The sequence below is a fragment of the Coregonus lavaretus genome (assembly GCF_964263955.1).
Source record: "Coregonus lavaretus genome assembly, chromosome: 8".
NCBI lineage: Eukaryota > Metazoa > Chordata > Actinopteri > Salmoniformes > Salmonidae > Coregonus > Coregonus lavaretus.
Window position 1 is genome coordinate 41929537 of NC_139995.1, and position 18839 is coordinate 41948375.

An 18839-nucleotide genomic window follows, 5' to 3' on the forward strand; every position below is an offset into this window, starting at 1 on the left:
CAGATAGAACAATGAGCCAGATATTTCACCGGATGTATAAATGTGAAGCATCCGGTTGGTGTATCCACTTACTACCAAATATGAAGGGAGCCCAGTGGCCGGCAGTGGGAGAAGATGGGAGCGATATGGACTTTGGCCAACATTACCCTTTGCCAAAGTTTCTTTAAAATAGCGTTTTTTTAGGAGTATTGCGTTATTGCACACGCGCACTTCAGAGTAGGCGTTCTCTAACAGAAATATGCAAATACATGCTAGAACGCGCCAATAGGATTTCGCTAGCTCGTGCTTGGCTCTGCCTACGTCCTTGCTTGTTCTGCCCTCTGATTCATTTGCTCCCATTGGAAACGCAGGCTATTTATAAAAAATATTTGGTTACTATGCGTCTGATTTGTTTCTGTTCAGAAAGCGCTGACCAAACTAAAGTGCGCCATCTGCTGTATCGGAGGGGAAAACAATTTGTCTTGAAAAATACAAATTTCAAGAGTTATACATTCAACAGTAGTTGATCGCTCCAGGTAAGTTTAGGCCACCTAATGAACTCATACATGACCCTGGCACTCAGATTTTTCCAATGTAGCGATAACTGAACCACTTTCTTAGATTGGCATGTCTTCAGTCCTCGACATACACCTCTGGAATACAAAGAGACTAGGGGATAGCAACTTGTCATGAAAGCCTTTTTTATTATATACAACACCCTTTAGACATTTAGATCATGAATATCAGAACAGGCTCAAGCAGGTACAGATACACAACCAACAGGCTCCTCATCCAAGATCATACAACTCTGATCAGCAGATATCTGATCACAGTTGACATGGGACAGGACCAACAGGTACTCCAACCACTAAGGCCAAATGTCACATGGTAGCAGAGGAAAGTGGAAAGTGTCAGTAGAATTCAAAGTCAGACAGCAGATTCGTAGTCCCTGAGAAGCTGCTTTTTCACATTTTAAGACTAGAAAACACTATTTGTAACAAAAGTTTGAACAAGCGAGCAGGTTGGATGTTAAACAGTAATGTTTCATATTCAACTGTGTGAGTTCAGTCAGAAGTAATTGGATAGGTTTAAAACATGATACAAAATGGCATTTCTTCCAAACATACATTTGTTGACCAGTGTACAATTCATAAATAAAAAGGGGGAAAAAACAATAGGTAGCCAAAACTAGAGGAACATGGTAGTTGTATTTAAAAAGGGACTAATTTCACAGTTAGCTTCTGTAATACAAAACTTACTTGTAGGTCCAAATACTTACTTTTGAGGGTAAACATTCATTTCATTATTCAACCCATCTTTCCATTTAGTTAATCTCAAATATAGCTTATACAAAGTTCCCACAACCACTTTAAATTTACCGTTATATCAGTTCAGAACTAGAGGTGAATAAAACGTTGTACATGATTTTTGGAGCGTCAGTCCGACAGTAGACCTGAGCCCAAGGCAAATACAGGAGGCAGGAGCAGGCTAACTATTGTAATTGTAGCAGCAGTCCGACACCCTGCTAGACCAGTTAATTATTGTAGCTCTTCCATTTAAAGCAGTCTTATAAGTATACACAGATTCAGTCTTTCTGCCACAAACAATGATACATGATTGAACAACCATGGGTGACAGGCTTGGCAGGTAAGACCACAAGCTCGTCTTTACAATGCAAGATGGTAATTACTGAGGACGTTTGAAAAATATTTGTATGTCATTCCCTAACCAAATGTTTGCTTTTTCATGTTCTCATTCGGGACCAAAAAAAGAAAACCCTTAGACGAGTATATCACTACTAGTGTCATCAAATTGCGCAGTGGTCTAAGACACTGCATCGCAGTGCTAGCTGTGCCACTAGAGATCCTGGTTCGAATCCAGGCTCTGTCGTAGCCGGCCGCAAACGGGAGACCCATGGGGCGGCGCACAATTGGCCCCAGCGTCATCCAGGGTAGGGGAGGGAATGGCCGGCAGGGTTGTAGCTCAGTTGGTAGAGCATGGCGTTTGCAACGCCAGGGTTGTGGGTTCGATTCCCACGGGGAGCCAGTATGAAAAAATATATAAAATAATAATGTATGCACTCACTAACTGTAAGTCGCTCTGGATAAGAGTGTCTGCTAAATGACTAAATGTAAATGTAAAAATCAAATAATCAAAAAGGTGCAGAAATTAAAATACATAAAGGATTGTTTTTCCAGGACAAAAAGGTAACAACCATGAATTAAATAGTAAAGAGTAAAAACAGTACCATCTAAAAATGTAAAATAAAATGCATTTTAATTGAAAAATAACATAAGTCCCCTCTGACATGTTGGAGCTAGCAACCAGTCTACTACCATTTAATGGGCTGAGAGATGGTGAAGGTGGTTGGGGATTTTCAGTAACATAAAAACATACTTCCCCAAATCAATGAGGAGATGTGTCAAATCAACCCTACTCTAATGGCAGTGATAGGTGATGCCCTGTGAGTTTCTCTGGTAGTAGCTTAAAGTTCAACTGGTGTTTAGTTCAGGTGGTTGACTGAGGGTTGTTGATTAGTTCCGGTGGTGAAATTCTATTGGTGGTGATGAATGTAGGACTTACTCTAGTTCAGTCAGGGGTATCAGGTTACATTAACATTTGCATTACTCAAGGTCAAGGGTCGGCCAGGGGTCATGATTGGGTTAGCTGTCAATCATCTCAGACAGCTCCAGCAGGTAGTCATCCTCTCCCTTGCCGGGGTCCAGCTCCAAGTCATCTTCCAGACGGTCATCTGTAAACTCATTCATCAGTTCGTCAAATTCGTCCATGGCGGAGGTGCTAGCGGTGGGCCGCCGAGCCTTGGGCTGGGTGGGCGTCTTCACCAAAGGACTGGTGAGGAGAGCGAGAGGAGCAGAGTTCATTTAACCTCATTCAGCCATAGAAGTTTGGGTTTATTTTAGATTTAACCATATGACAGTATAAAAGGTGAGTTGTAACTGTAGCGCGGTTTGCCAGTGTTACCTCTGTGGGACTATGCAGGTGTCTGGGGCTGCTGTGGTGATGGCTGGGCTGTGCTGTTTGACAGGGACCGCCTGGAACTCCTCTCTCAGGGGACTGGAGCTGCAGCCCAGGCCCAGGGTGGTGGGGGGACTCCTGGGAACCATCAGGCTTATTTGGGCCTGCATTCTGGAGGAGGGAGAGGACACCTGGCGAGAACACACAAGGTTATCAACACAGGTTATATTAACAGTGGTTTTATAAAGTACATCTCCATAACATCACAAAGGAATCCTGTCACAGAGAGCGTGAGCTTTGAGACCTACCTCTCTCCATTTGCAGGGCAGCTCCTGCTGTGGCTCTTCCTGTGCTGTGGAGGTGCAGTTGAGGGGTTTGACTGCAGCAACAGCAGATCTTTCTGCTTCTCTCCTTTTCTGGCCTGGCTTTATCACAGAAGGCCTCACGTTCAGCTTGGGCCTCACTGAAACAACAGCACACAGGAGGTAAGACTAATACTTTGGAGTTGATCTTTGCATAAGATTTTGGGATTTCTTCTCTGCAGGCACGTACCTTTAGCTTCAGTAGCTTGCCCAGGGGATTTCTTCTGAGCTCCATCCTGAGCCTTCTCAACTGGAGCCTCTTCCCTGGAGGGCCTAGGGGAGGCAGCTGCTGCTAAGGCAGCCTGCTTGGGGGGACTGGAACCTCCTGGGGAGCCTCTCTCCCTTTTGCCTGGGGCAGCGCTGGAGCTCCTGGGGCTGAGGGAGGGGGAGTCTGGCTCGGCCTGCATCAGTGGAGACCCCTGCTGGGGGGAGGCGGTGGCACAGGGCAGAGGGGAGGCTGCCTTGGGTTTGAGCGTGATGCGCTGGCGAAGGAGGGCCTTGGGCGCCTGGGCAGGTGCCTCCAGGGTGATGGTGGGGGGTGAGGGGGCGGCAGAGGGGCTCACCCTCGCCCTGTTCTCCCTCTGGGGGGCGGGGCCTGCGGCCTGTTTATGGGTAGATTCAGCCTTGACGGAGCCCTCTGAGTGGCTGGTGGACGAGGCCTGCTCCTTCTGCAGCTGTTGCTTGCGGAGCCTCTTCTCATGCATGATCTCCTCGAAGGTCTTCACATTCACGCTGCTACCATTAGCAGGGGTGGCCTAAAGACCAGAGCTATTCATTGATTACCCGCTCTGATTCAGAGTAGAACTACATATCTGGATCTAAGGTATTCAGACAGGACACACATGATAGAAGGTATGGAAGTCTTACCTCAGTAGCAACAGCAGCAGGCTCAGCTGGCTTCTTCTCGGTCACCTCGGATGTCTTCTGGGTGGTAGTGCTGGCAGCTGTAAGGACAACAAAATAATGTCTTAGAATTATACAAAACACTACAGCTAGTGGTCGTTATGAGCAATTGGAAAAGGGTTCTCAAATCAAAGAAAACATTTTTTTAACCAGAAGCTGGTTTGTTGATGCGCAGTATGCAGGACTTCTTGGCACCTCCCTCTCCGGAGGCCGGGTCGGAGCCTGGGATCTTCATGTTAAATGCCTCCTGTCCCAGGGCCTGCATCCTGGCTGCCTTCTCCCTGCGGATTTCCTCCAGGGTCTTCACCTTAACTCTTCCCCCAGGAGGGGCCACCCGCATGAGCATGACTGGCTCTGGGGGTCCCTGGGAGTTCCCTGGAGCTGCTTCCACAGCCGGCTGCTTGGCCTTCCTGAGGCTGGGCCCCTGGTCCTCCTCCAGCTTCCTCTTGGCGTGGAGGATCTCAAAGGTGGTCTTCACGTGAAGGCCAGCTGCAGATTTGACAGCGGCGCTTCTCTTTGGGGCCTTGGTAGCGGTGGAATCAGGGACTGAAGGGCGATGGTCGTCCCCCTGACCCTGAGCCTGGGTCTTGGCCAACTTCTCCTGCCTGATCTCCTCCAGGGTTTTGATGCGGATTACTTCAGACGCTCTAGTCTTGCTGTTGCTCTCAGCTGAGGGAGAGGTTAGTTATCAACATTATGACAAAAGGAGAATAGCTGTATACTGTTCAGACAGATACTGTTAAACCATTTAAACATATTTTATTAGCTACCCAAAGCGCTTTACAGAAGAATATACAAAGTAACTAAATTAAAATAGTCATTCTAATGATTTTGATTTTAATAAGTAATTTTAAGAGAGACATTTCAAGAGATACTTGTTAATTGTGAGAGGAGGTGAGTTAATGATTACCTGATTCAGATGCAGCAGTGGGTTCAACAGGTAATCCCAGTCTGTCCCTGACAGGTTTCAGAGCTGTTTGGAGAAGAAAATAACATGAAAACCAGTCCAAATTCTCCAAGAAAATGACTATCAACAATGGTTTTACTTCTTAGTATCAACAAATCACAAACAATACAACTATTGCGTATCTCATGTGGCACAGGTGGGTAACCCTGGCCCTAAAGAGAAACTAGTGTGCATTCCTTTGTTCCATCACAGACACACCTGATTCAGATAAAGCACTAATCAGGGGCTTGAACTAATTAGTACAACCAGGGTCATTTTCATTAGGCACGGAGGACAGACTGAAACAGGGAGGGACTACCAATAAGAAACGCACATTTTTGTTTTCTCTTGCCAAACATAATTTTAAAAAATCAGTTCCGTGCCCTAATGAACATGAATATTTCGTTGTAGCCCATCGACACAACATATAACATTAAAGAACAAAGACTAAATATACAATTTCAATTACATACTCTTAAGAACTAGTATTCCTATTAGTCTGAGGTAATTAAATCCACTGTGGATATATTAGTTTCCCCTTGCTCACCTTTCCGAGGGGGCAGGTCCATTTCATCCTCCTCCATGTTCCTCCCGAGGCGCTCGGCCAGACGGCGTTTCATTGGCAGGTCACCACCGGCAGGAACTTCTAAAAGGTCAAAGGTTAATGGTCATGGAAGTTTAGGGTGTAGGTGGTAGGACAACTAATAACGCCCAGTGTGATTTTGTAGCTCATGATTGTACAATTGTGTAGCTACCCCCCTTAGCATTTTTCCTATTTTGTTGCCTTACAACCTGGAATTAAAATAGATTTTTGGGGGGTTTGTATCATTTGATTTACACAACATGCCTACCACTTTGAAGATGCAAAATATTTTGTCTTGTGAAACAAACAAGAAATAAGAAAAGAAAAAAAACAGAAAAGATAACTATTCACCCCCCTAAAGTCAATACTTTGTAGAGCCACCTTTTGCAACAATTACAGCTGCAAGTCTCTTGGGGTATGTCTCTATAAGCTTGGCACATCTAGCCACTGGGATTTCTGCCCATTCTTCAAGGCAAAACTGCTCCAGCTCCTTCAAGTTGGATGGGTTCCGCTGGTGGACAGCAATCTTTAAGTCATACCACATATTCTCAATTGGATTGAGGTCTGGGCTTTGACTAGGCCATTGCAAGACATTTAAATGTTTCCCCTTAAACTACGAGTGTTGCTTTAGCAGTATGCTTATAGTCATTGTCCTGCTGGAAGGTGAACCTCTGTCCTAGTCTCAAATCTCTGGAAGACTGAAACAGGTTTCCCCTCAAGAATTTCCATGTATTTAGCGCCATCCATCATTCCTTCAATTCTGACCAGTTTCCCAGTCCCTGCCGATGGAAAAACATCCCCACAGTGAAGCATGGTGGTGGCAGCATCATGCTGTGGGGATGGTGTTCTCGGGGTGATGAGAGGTGTTGGGTTTGCGCCAGACAGTGTTTTCGTTGATGGCCAAAAAGCTCAATTTTAGTCTCATCTGACCAGAGTACCTTCTTCCATATGTTTGGGGAGTCTCCCACATTCCTTTTGGCGAACACCAAACGTGTTTGCTTATTTTTTTTCTTTAAGCAATCGCTTTTTTTCTGGCCACTCTTCCTTAAAGCCCAGCTCTGTGGAGTGTACGGCTTAAAGTGGTCCTATGGACAGATACTCCAATCTCTGCTGTGGAACTTTGCAGCTCCTTCAGGGTTATCTTTGGTCTCTTTGTTGCCTCTCTGATTATGGCCCTCCTTGCCTGGTCCGTGAGTTTTGGTGGGCGGCCCTCTCTTGGCAGGTTTGTTGTGATGCCATATTCTTTCCATTTTTTAATAATGGATTGAAATGGTGCTCCGTGGGATGTTCAAAGTTTCGGATATTTTTTTATAAACCAACCCTGATCTGTACTTCTCCACAACTTTGTCCCTGACCTGTTTGGAGAGCTCCTTGGTCTTCATGGTGCCGCTTGCTTGGTGGTGTTGCAGACTGGGGCCTTTCAGAACAGGTGTATATATACTGAGATCATGTGACAGATCATATGACACTTTGATTGCACACAGGTGGACTTTATTTAACGAATTATGTGACTTCTGAAGGTAATTGTTTGCACCAGATCTTATTTAGGGGCTTTATAGCAAAGGGGGTGAATATATATGCACGCACCACTTTTCCGTTATTTATTTTGTATAATTTTTTTGAAACAAGTTATTTATTTCATTCCACTTCACCAATTTGGACTATTTTGTATGTCCATTACATGAAATGTAAATAAAAATCAATTTCAATTACAGGTTGTAATGCAACAAAATAGGAAAAACGCCAAGGGGGATGAATGCTTTTGCAAGGCACTGTACATGGACTGGCAGTGTAAGTCGCTCTGGGTAAGAACTTCTGCTAAATGACAAATGTAATTGTTAGTGATTCTCAGCTGGTACTGTATGCACGCTTTCCTCTGATTCATTCTTTAACTTCGACAATACAAGACATTGGAGTTTCCAGAAGTCTCAGATGTACCTTTGACTATTCTCTCCACGACGTTGCGTCTCCCAGTCTCTTCACCAAACACCACAGTGTCTGAGGGGGTAGCATGCATATGTTACACATGACATGTAGCGAGTGTGTGTTCATATGTACTTGTGGGATTCACTTCAACAATATTAAAACTGGGAAAACATCTAATCTTGTTTATCAATGCATACACGACGGGGGCTCAGCTAGATCAGTGTTCAATGATTCTTACCATCCTTAGCTGTGAAGGGAGATGGTCGGATGAAGGATTTCATGTTCTCCTTCTCGCTGCTCACTCCGTTGTTTCTCTGGTCTGAGCCCTGGCCAGGAACTGGATAACCTGAGAGACAAGGACAGTTGATAAACTCACACCGTATCACTAACAGTAGGAGAACAGAAAAGATAAGTGCTCCATTGAAATGACAGTTTTTCTAATATTGACGACGATACAAAAGGCAATAGTCGATGCATTTAGGAGGAGAGAGGAAGGATGAACTCACCAGCTATCCTCATACTGGCTTTCAGGGCTTTCCTCAGTCTGATCTCCTCCAAGGTTCTGACACCAAAGTTCAGCGAGTCATCTGTGCCTCCCCAAAAATAATGTTAGCCAATCACAGAGAGACACAGGGGCCGCTCAAAGACAATGAGGTCTTGTAATGGCCACTTGAGACACACAGCCTTGAGTGGGCAAAGCTTTAAGAGGATTGTTCTTTCAAATACAAGACCTTTCAAATATAACCCTGTTGTCACGGAGGCGTTCAAAAGCGAAGCGGTCAATTCAAGTTTGAGTCCAGTCCTCGTGGGGTTTGAAACTAAATCTACTTTAAAAAAGGGGCTTCCTGCAGTTGGACTATAAATTATTGAGATGTATCCATTGATTCTTGAAGAATATAACTTAAATGCCTAGGAGCTTAGTTCAACTGTCGTACCCCATCAGAACCCAAAATATTATCTTGTTTTACCCCAATGTTTGTAAACAAAGTAAATGTAAACAAATACTGTATAGTCTCAAACCATGGTTAAAACATCCATAGCTCTGTCTGAATTTGAGAGTGGTTACATTTCTCCAGCTCCATCACACAGCTTTTTAGTGAAACAGTGGGGGGAAGATACGCTTTGTTATTGATTCAACTGCTGATTGCCGCATTAAAAAACAGGCACTGCGTTGATGTTTATCTTTTCTATGTGTTCTGTTTCTTTGTTCTCCTCTTACCTGAGCTGGAGGCCACAGCCATCTTCCTGGGAGAGACCACTCTGGATCTGTCTGAGCCGTACCTGCAGTCCTCCCCCTCTGAGAACTGATCTGCGCACACACACACAGGAACCCCCCTTAGTCAAATGGTAGTTCCCAAATTAAATCGCAAACAAAAGAAAGTACTGTATGTCCTAACAATATCAATACCCTCTCCACCTTCAAATGTAATTTACACCTAGAACTTTAATCACCTTGAAGGTCTGCTCCACACGTCTCTGCGCTACTGCCCCTTTAACAGCTCCATTCTGTATCTTTCCACTGCCATGCTCCTTCTTGCCCTATGGACTATTTGCTCCTTAATTTTGATATTGCTTTTTATTCTTGTTGTTTATATTGCCTTTATATTTTACTCTAACTTTTTGGTTATGTTAAGTGTGTTGTGACCTTTGTAGATTCCACTTTAAATTAACTTGACATGACGTAAGTACACTACACAAAAATTAAATAGTCCTAGTGAAGACGTAAGAACAGTGTGTTTCTCACCATCTTCATCCTCATCATCATCTGCCGGATTGATGACCACAGGCGGGTGGGTAGGGCTGGGAACGTTCTCCTGTGTCTCCGCCTTAATGACCCCACGGAGCTGGGGGTTGGCTGGGATGGAGGCAGGGACAGGAGGCAAAGGATCCTCATGAGGCTCCTCTTCCTCTTTCAGGGCAAAACCTGAGTGACAAAACCATCCAGTTCAGAAACTATTGATAAACTCTGGTTCTGATAAAGAATAGGTTTGTTCATAAGTGAGCCCAAATATGCTATTCATCTCAGTCCTGAATATATACTGAACAAAAATATAAATATAAAATGCAACAATTTCAACAATTTTACAGTTCATAAGGAAATCAGTCAATTGAAATAAATTCATTAGGCCCTGATCTATGGATTTCACATCATAAGGAATACAGATATGCATCTGTTGGTCACAGATAACTTTTTTGTTTTTTAAAGGTAGGGGCGTGGATCAGAAAACCAGTCAGTATCTGGTGTGACCACCATTTGCCTCATGCAGTGCGACAAATCTCCTTCACATAGTTGATCAGGCTGTTGATTGTGGCCTGTGGAACGTCGTCCCACTCCTATTCAATGGCTGTGCGAAGTTGCTGGATATTGGCGGGAACTGGAACACGCTGTCGTACACGTCGATACAGAGCATCCCAAACATCCTCAATAGGTGACATGTCTGGTGAGTATGCAGGCCATGGAAGAACTGGGACATTTTCAGCTTAAAAGAATTGTGTACAAATTCTTGCGACATGGGGCCATGCATTATCATGCTGAAACATGAGGTGATGGCGGCGGACAATTGGCCTGACAATGGGCCTCAGGGTCTCGTCACGGTATCTCTGTGCATTCAAATTGCCATCTATAAAATGCAATTGTGCTCAATGTCTGTAGCTTATGCCTGCCCATACCATAACCCCACCGCTACTACTCTGTTCACAACGTTGACATCAGCAAACCGCTCGCCCACACAAAGCCATACACGTTGGAGGCGGCTTATGGTAGAGAAATGAACGTTCAATTCTCTGGCAACAGCTCTGGTGGACATTCCTGCAGTCAGCATTTCAATTTCACGCTCTTTCAAAACTTGAGACGCACGTGGCATTGTGTTGTGTGACAAAACTGCACATTTGAGTGGCCTTTTGTCCCCAGCACAAGGTGGCACCTGTGTAATGATCATGCTGTTTAACCTCAACATGATCGGTGTCCCGTATACGGGATGGTTGAGCTAACGTGCGCTAATGTGATTAGCATGACTGTTGTAAGTAACAGCAAACTTTCCAGGACATAGACATGTCTTATATGGGCAGAAAGCTTAAATTATTTTAAATATAACAGCACTGTCCAATTTACATTAGCTATTACAGTGAAATAATACCATGCTATTGCTTGAGGAGAGTGCACAACAACTAAAAACTTATCACGGCAACTGATTTTATACATTTACCTCTGAAGGTAAATAATGTACTTACATTCAGTAATCTTGCTCTGATTTGTCATCCTGAGGGTCCAAGAGATAAAATGTAGCAGTTTTGTTTGATAAAATACATTTTTTTATTCAAATGTAGGAACTGGGTTTTACAGTTTGAACCCTTGCTGTCTCTGGCTCCACACCCACCCCACCCGGCCAACTATATATGTGAAAGTTAGTGTATAAGCTAATGATCCATCATGTATGACATTCCTGGGAGTGTGTAAACTTACAAAAATGATATGGTAATACAAAATGTATGTTCTCTATAGTTATGTACTTGTATCAATTGACCAATTCGGCACATTTGGGCAGACTTGATACAAAATAATCCAGTATCGCAACGCTTTACTGGATCAATCTGAAACTTTGCACACACACTGATGCCATCTAGTGGCCAAAATATAGATTGCGCCTAAACTGCAATATTATATTGTGGCCTTTCTCTTGCATTTGTATTATCTTTTACCAGATTTAAATGTGTTATATTCTCCTACATTAATTTAACTTTTCCACAAACTTCAAAGTGTTTCCTTTCAAATGGTATCAAGAATATGCATATCCTTGCTTCAGGTACTGAGCTACAGGCAGTTAGATTTGGGTATGTCATTTTATGCGAAAATTTGGACAAAAAAGGTCTGATCCTTAAGAGGTTAATCCGCTTCTTGATATGGCACACCTGTTAGGTGGATGGATTATTTTAGCAAAGGAGAAATGTTCACTAACACGGATGTAAACAGATTTGTTCACAAATTGAGAGAAATAAGTCGTTTTTTTGCATATGGAAAATTTCTGGGATCTTTTATTTCAGCTCATGAAATGTTGCGTTTATATTTTTGTTCTGCTGATACACAATATCATGTCAAGTGAAAATCATGTCACGCGATGCTGAGGAGATGAAGATCAGCAAGTTAACGGTGGCTGGGTCAGAGTCTGTTCTTTCAGAGTGCCTACTCACTTTTGTTGGGCGGTACGTATTTGCCATCTATGAAGCGTGGTTTCTCATGGTGGAACGCACAGTGAGGCTTCTGGCAGCCAGCAGGCTGGTTCTCCCAGTAACACGCCATCTCCTTCCTGTTTTTCTGTATGAGAGGAAGAGGTAGAGAGGGGGCATGTCAGAACACGTAGTAGCATGTCTTGCAACAAAATTGTATTATTAAACATTCAAGTCTTTGTGAACGCTTACTTTAGAAAACAATAAAATGAAGATCAACCCTTTCTATGACAAAATGCCCAGGTCTAAAACTGGAGAACATGGTGTGAGGAGACCAACAAGAGATTCAAATGTCCCACCTGACAGGTCCAGAGGCACAGCCCCTGACCCAGGTTTTAAGAGAGGGTGTTTCTCTACTCCTCTGTAAAGGCCACTCGAGAGACACAGCTTAGAGCGGGAAAAGCTTTAAAAGGATTAGGCTTGGGCGATATACCCGTTATAGTAAGGGTGTGAACGTTTAAACGTTAAAATGTTTAAACGAAGTTGGGATCCTTAACCTTAAGAAAAATGTCTACCGAAAAACACTCCCCCCCCCCCCCCCCACATAATTAAAATCATATTGCAGTTATCACAAAACATTATTTTCCGTGTTATAGCCCAACAAGACTATAAAGGACTGGGGAAAGTTGTGTAATTTCAATAAAACCAGAGAGGAAGAGGCGACATTTAATTGTCTGAAAAGTTATCAACATGTTGCTGTAGCTGGTTCTATGTCTGTAAAGGGTCGCAGTAGATAGAACTTCATTAACCCGGTCCTAGAGGTCATACATACGTAATAGGACCATTATTCTGCATTGTGAATTGACCTGGAATTTCATGATGTTTTTGTGTTTTAACGGATAACCTTTCAAAATGGCAGTTTAAACGATAAGAAAATGTGTTCATTTGTCACATCCCTACTTTATACCATATACTGGGGTATTTCCAATTACCAACGGTAGGATTTTCAATACCGTTTAAAAAAAAGTTTGAGGGGGGCTGCGTGCTATGCCACTGCTTATAACTAAGTTAAGTATAACTAAGAAATCTAAGATGTAAAAAATGATATCCAGCTCAGGGCTCCAGCTATGCATTTCGTTTGCTAACTAAGTGGCTAGATGTCAAGATCAAGCTTCTTGGTTACAGCAGAGACATTCAATCCCCTTCTGGATCAAGATCCCTGTTTCCTAAATTGTTTTGTGGGTTTTTTGAAATAGCGCCCCTTGTGTGCACATTCGGTAATACCGTATACCCCGGTATGGTACAGAAACGGTATGAAAATCTGGATACCGCCCAAACCTGAAGGGGATATTCCCTATATACTTTTTTTTGTTTGTGTGACAACTCAGGCAATAATGAGCAAAGATGGTCTAAACACAGAGACAGAGTGAGGAGACCGATCCTTACCTTAATTTCCATGTGGCGGAACTTGCAGACCTGTCGGAAGCAGCGGCTCTCCTGCCACAGGCTGCAGACAACCTCACTGCCCTTGGCGGCATCACAGTGTCTGAAGGGGCAGCGGTCACCCTGCACCAGGAAATGCAAACACAACCATGTCAATACTTACACATCTGAGCTGCATTTACTGCCATTTATAAAATATTTAAAAAGCAATAAAAATGCTAGTGCCCGATGCTGTTTTTGTTATGACCCCTACTTTAGCACAGTTGGAGTAGTAGAAGAAATAGCAGTCATCTCTATGGTTAGTCATGTTCAGGCTGGTCTACTGGATTCACGTCTGGGTCAGGGGTGTTCTCTTCAGGGCCAACAGGACTCTCCCTGGGCTGGCAACAGTGAAACAGGAGCCATGGTCATTTCTCTGGCATGAGTGGATTTGATTTCTTCACTGTGGCGGCAACAGACCCTCCAGGATTTCGCAGGGATTCTTTGTGATATTTGCAGGCAAAAATGCTTGATTTTGCTGTGGTAATTCTGACATTTTGCATGGCTATATGCAATGATTGTCAAATGTCACAAATGCACTGACGAGGGAAAAAGTGTTGACGTGTGTCTTGATTGAACCATATTATGCAGTAAATGTGTGGTGATTGGTTGAAATTGCAAGCCTTCTTTGTACTGCAGTGATGGGTCAGTTTTATGCAATAATATTGCGATGATTTGACTGTCTAATGGAGGAATAGTGCAGTGATTGGTCAAATTTGTAAGCCCTCGCATAATGTGCGGTATTGGTGATTTTGCAAAATAATTAGCGACAACAGAATCGCTGAATCCTGGAGGGACTGAACATAACTCTACAGAGTTTAATTCTTAATAATTAGAATTCCTTTGTGGTCCATTGTGACATATGTCCACGACAGGAAAGTGACCCAGAGTATAAATTGCAGAGAAATTAGACTCTGCTTCAGAGGTTTGTTCGGCTAAATTCACCTGGAGTGGCTGAGAAGATTCCTCCCTTCCTCAAGCACTTCTAATAGGGTGTCTCTGTGGCAATAATGGTCCTGAAGGAACACTCGATCCGTGAGATAAGAGGGAAAGGGGAGGTCCAGAGACACTTGTCGTCCTATGACCTTCCTTCTGACTCCTTCCAGCCAGACTGCTAAGCATTATAGATGGATGATGCAAGAACGTCCTTTTTTTTATTTTTATGGGGGGGAATAAATGTGAGAGAGAAGTGAGGGATTGCGCTCCCAGCAAATCATCCCAAAAAACTGGCAGGAGATAAAAAAACTATAGGTTCAGAAAAATTGTCAACTTCTTCACAAGGGATGATGTAGAAAAATATAGGTGGGGTGGGGCTTCTAGGGATTCCAGCAGGCGACAATGAATGAAAAAAATGTCTTCTGTGAATCTACTTTTCTTTATAATAAACTCTATCCCCCATCCAAAGATCTAAATGAATGGACAAGAAGCTGCTTCTTAACCTAGATTTAAATCAAACAAACACTCCCCCGGAAAACTGAACAGAAACTGGTTTGAGTACAGGACAGAGACTTGCAAACAGTCAAATATCAGAACTGCAGTTTCTCACCCAAGTGTAACAAGAGAGGAAATGTAGAACATGACAAGGATGTGCCAACACCATCCACAATACCGTGTGATAGAGCATAGGTCAAACTGAATTTTACCATAACGGACTAACTACACAACTGAGTATTATATAATCCATTATTGGGAGCTAAAATCAGCGCTTACTACTTGATACATTTGGATATCAACCCATTCCTTCACATTTAATGTACTACATTTGGAATTTTAATGTGAAACTGTATATTGTGCATCATTTGACACCTGTCCAGAGGCCCCCACAACATCTTGTCAACTTGGATGGTCTCAAAATGGGTTTGCAACAGAGGAGTAACATACTGTACTCTTATCTTACAATCAAGGACAGGCATTTCAAATAATGTAAGTAGCTAAACAGCTTAATACAGCATCCCAGCTTAAAACATAAAATTATAAAACACTAAAGAAATTACACTGAACAAAAATAAAACGCAACATGCAACAATTTCAAAGACTTTACTGAGTTACAGTTCATATAAGGAAATCGGAAGAAAAAGAAATCCTTGCATGTGCTACAGACCGTTATATCCGTCCACTAATACAGGACTAGTAGAAGAAAGACAACCCCTCCTTCCCACGGCTATGGCGGCGTGGAACAGAAAACCAGTCAGTATCTGATGTGACCATTTGCCTCATGCAGCGAGACATCCCCTTCGCATAGAGTTGAGCGGGCCGTGGATTGTGGCCTGTGGAATGTTGTCCCACTCCTCTTCAATGGCTGTGCAAAGTTGCTGGATATTGGCAGGCTGTTGTACACGTCGATACAGAGCATCCCAAACATACTCAATGGGTGACATGTGTGGTGAGTTTGCAGGCCATGGAAGAACTGGGACATTTTCAACTTCAAGGAATTGTGTACAGATCCTTGCGACATGGGGCCATGCATTATCATGCTGAAACATGAGGTGATGGCAGCGGATGAATGGCACGACAATGAGCCTCAGGATCTCATCACAATATCTGTGTATTCAAATTGCCATCATTAAAATGCAATTGTGTTCGTTGTCCGTAGCTTATGCCTGCCCATACCATAACCCCACCACCACGGGGCACTCTGTTCACAACGTTGACATCAGGAAACCGCTCGCCCACACGACACCATACTGTCTGCCATCTGGCCGGTACAGTTGAAACTGGGATTCATCCGTGAAGAGCCATCGAAGATGAGCATTTGCCCACTGAAGTCAGTTACGACACCGAACTGCAGTCAGGTTAAGACCCTGGTGAGGACGACGAGCATGCGGATAAGCTTCCCTGAGACGGTTTCTGACAGTTTGTGTAGAAATTATTTGGTTGTGCAAACCCACAGTTTCATCAGCTGGCTGGTCTCAGACGATCCTGCTGGTGAAGAAGCCGGATGTGGAGGTCCTGAGCTGGCGTGGTTACACGTGGTCTGCGGTTGTGAGGCCGGTTGGACGTACTGCCAAATTACATTCTCTAGCAACAGCTCTGGTGGCCATTCCTGCAGTCAGCATGCCAATTGCATGCTCCCTCAACTTGAGACATCTGTGGCATTTTGTTGTGTGACAAAACAGCACATTTTAGAGTGGCCTTTTATTGTCCCTAGCACAAGGTGCACCTGTGTAATGATCATGCTGTTTATATCTTCTTGATATGCCACACCTCTCAGGTGGATGGATTATCTTGGCAAGAGAGCAATGCTCACTAACAGGGACGTAAACAAATTTGTGCACAAAATTTGAGAGAAATACGCTTTTTGTGTGTATGGAACATTTCTGGGATATTTTATTTCAGCTCATGAAACCAACACTTTACATGTTGCCTTTATATTTTCAGTGTAGCAAGACGAATTAGCTACTAGAATAACTGTGCGAATACGATTTTAATCTTCAGTGCGTGGTAGTTACTGAAAAAACTAAATGTATTGGAACATTTACTTAACTATTTTTACCCCACAAAATTAATGATTTAAACTAAATAATGTTCCAAATGAGGATACCACAGGTCACTAAAACAGGCCTAGCATTTGTAGATAACGTTAGTTAGCTAACGTTACTGTATGAACTGTTTCTAGCCACACATCAAAATAACTTAACTAAGATACCGTTAGCTGACTAGCATACGCCAACGCCAAGTTACCTGACAAGCTAACTAGCTTAGCTAAACAATAGAAAACAATAGTCACTTGCCATTGTATTGCAAATAGTTAGCTAGCTAAGTTAGTTAACGTTAGCGCTAGCTAGTTGCCGTTACTCTGTCACCGTTTGGTAATTAGCTAGTTAACGTTAGATGAACTGGGTGGTCATTTTCATTAACTAGTTAGCTTGTAATTTAATGTTACAGCTAGCTAGCTTTCGAATCTGGTTAAAAATGAGTCGATGCAAGCAACTAACGTTACACTTCAAAGGCCTGGCCAAACTCTGTCCTGGCTACCAACGTTAGATAGCTAGCTAGCTAGCTGTCTGGCTGTTAACGTTAGTTAGCTAGCTACTGTTAGCTGGCTGATTACAACGAGGCTCGCTAACTAAGACGTTTCACACCTCACTTCCAGTTAACGATTTACCCTTACATACAAACGCAATGACAACAAAATGATTGAATAAAGCTAATTAGTTACCAGTAATACTAAATATATATATATGTTCCACACACCACAAGAGAGCAACACGTCCGCCGGCGCCGGGTTCCTCCTGGCTGCGCAACACAAGTAGGCTGGACAATAGAACGAGTTAAAATTCATCCAAGGCTGAAAAACCGCCAAAGAACGTTGGCTGGGCTAAAACACTAGGGCGATGACATAGCAAATGAATGACACGAACCTTCGCTGAGCCTCTTCTGACTTGAGTGATGCTTAGAATTCAATTTTCCCTAAATTGCACTAAAATACAGGGCTGTCAACTTTTCAAGAAAGCTTGAAGTGATATTTGCTATGTGAATTTCATTGCCCCCAGGCACCACCCCCAATAAAATTAAAGCTAATTTCCTGCAATACTACGTATTTTGACATTGTTTAGCCATATGACTTGGGTGGAGAATACTTTTATTTTTAAACAACAGGTCAGGTGTATTCAGGATGCTTTGGACATTAAATTAATACTTACAGTTCAACGACTTTGTTACTTTGAGATTTGGGGGGGATGAAATTTCAGTTGTGAGTCCCTCTACCATATCTGCCTAGCATGTGCACAAAACTAAAATGTAAAAAATTATATTTGAGGCCTGGAGCATTTAATATCCAATACTTCTTTGTATTACTTATTCAAAACTGTCCATGAATGGCTGCATCTCATATCATTCATTTTCAAAGACACAAGTAGGCATATCAGATTTCAAATATGTTATTACTCTGGCACAATTGGGAAGTGGAATAATAAAATACGTTTGGGGAATAACAGTAGTGTTCTTGCTGACAAGCACAGTAATTACCCTATATTTTAGGCCATTGTTAATAATGAGAATTACTCCACTGATCAGACTAAATAAAGTAAAGAGATAATAAAATCTCCAGAAGACAGGATGACATAAATCTACCCCAACACCCTAACAATATATACATATATATATATATATATATATATATACAGTTGAAGTCGGAAGTTTACATACACTTAGGTTGGAGTCATTAAAACTTGTTTTTCAACCACTCCACACATTTCTTGTTAACAAACTATAGTTTTGCCAAGTCGGTTAGGACATCTACTTTGTGCATGACACAAGTTATTTTTCCAAGAATTGTTTACAGACAGATTATTTCACTTATAATTGACTGTATCACAATTCCAGTGGGTCAGAAGTTTACATACACTAAGTTGACTGTGGCTTTAAACAGCTTGGAAAATTCCAGAAAATGATGCCATGGCTTTAGAAGCTTCTGATAGGCTAATTGACATAATTTGAGTCAATTGGAGGTGTACCTGTGGATGTATTTCAAGGCCTACCTTCAAACTCAGTGCCTCTTTGCTTGACATCATAGGAA

General features: G+C 42.7%; 1 protein-coding gene across 1 annotated transcript; it reads right to left on the reverse strand.

The window, feature by feature from the left end:
* Positions 1-663: 663 nt before the first annotated feature.
* LOC311133616 (zinc finger CCCH domain-containing protein 11A-like) lies at positions 664-17561 on the reverse strand. Its single transcript, XM_084167136.1, has 17 exons — positions 17516-17561; positions 13536-13662; positions 13286-13405; positions 11864-11987; positions 9420-9599; positions 8895-8984; positions 8182-8262; positions 7914-8021; positions 7688-7747; positions 5714-5812; positions 5131-5193; positions 4371-4889; positions 4185-4261; positions 3508-4072; positions 3264-3418; positions 2962-3146; positions 664-2829 (listed from the first exon to the last, which is right to left on the reverse strand). The coding sequence occupies exons 2-17, from the start codon at positions 13587-13589 to the stop codon at positions 2643-2645; spliced, it is 2667 nt and encodes an 888-aa protein (XP_084023262.1). The 5' UTR covers positions 13590-13662; positions 17516-17561; the 3' UTR covers positions 664-2642.
* Between the last annotated feature and the right edge of the window lie 1278 nt (positions 17562-18839).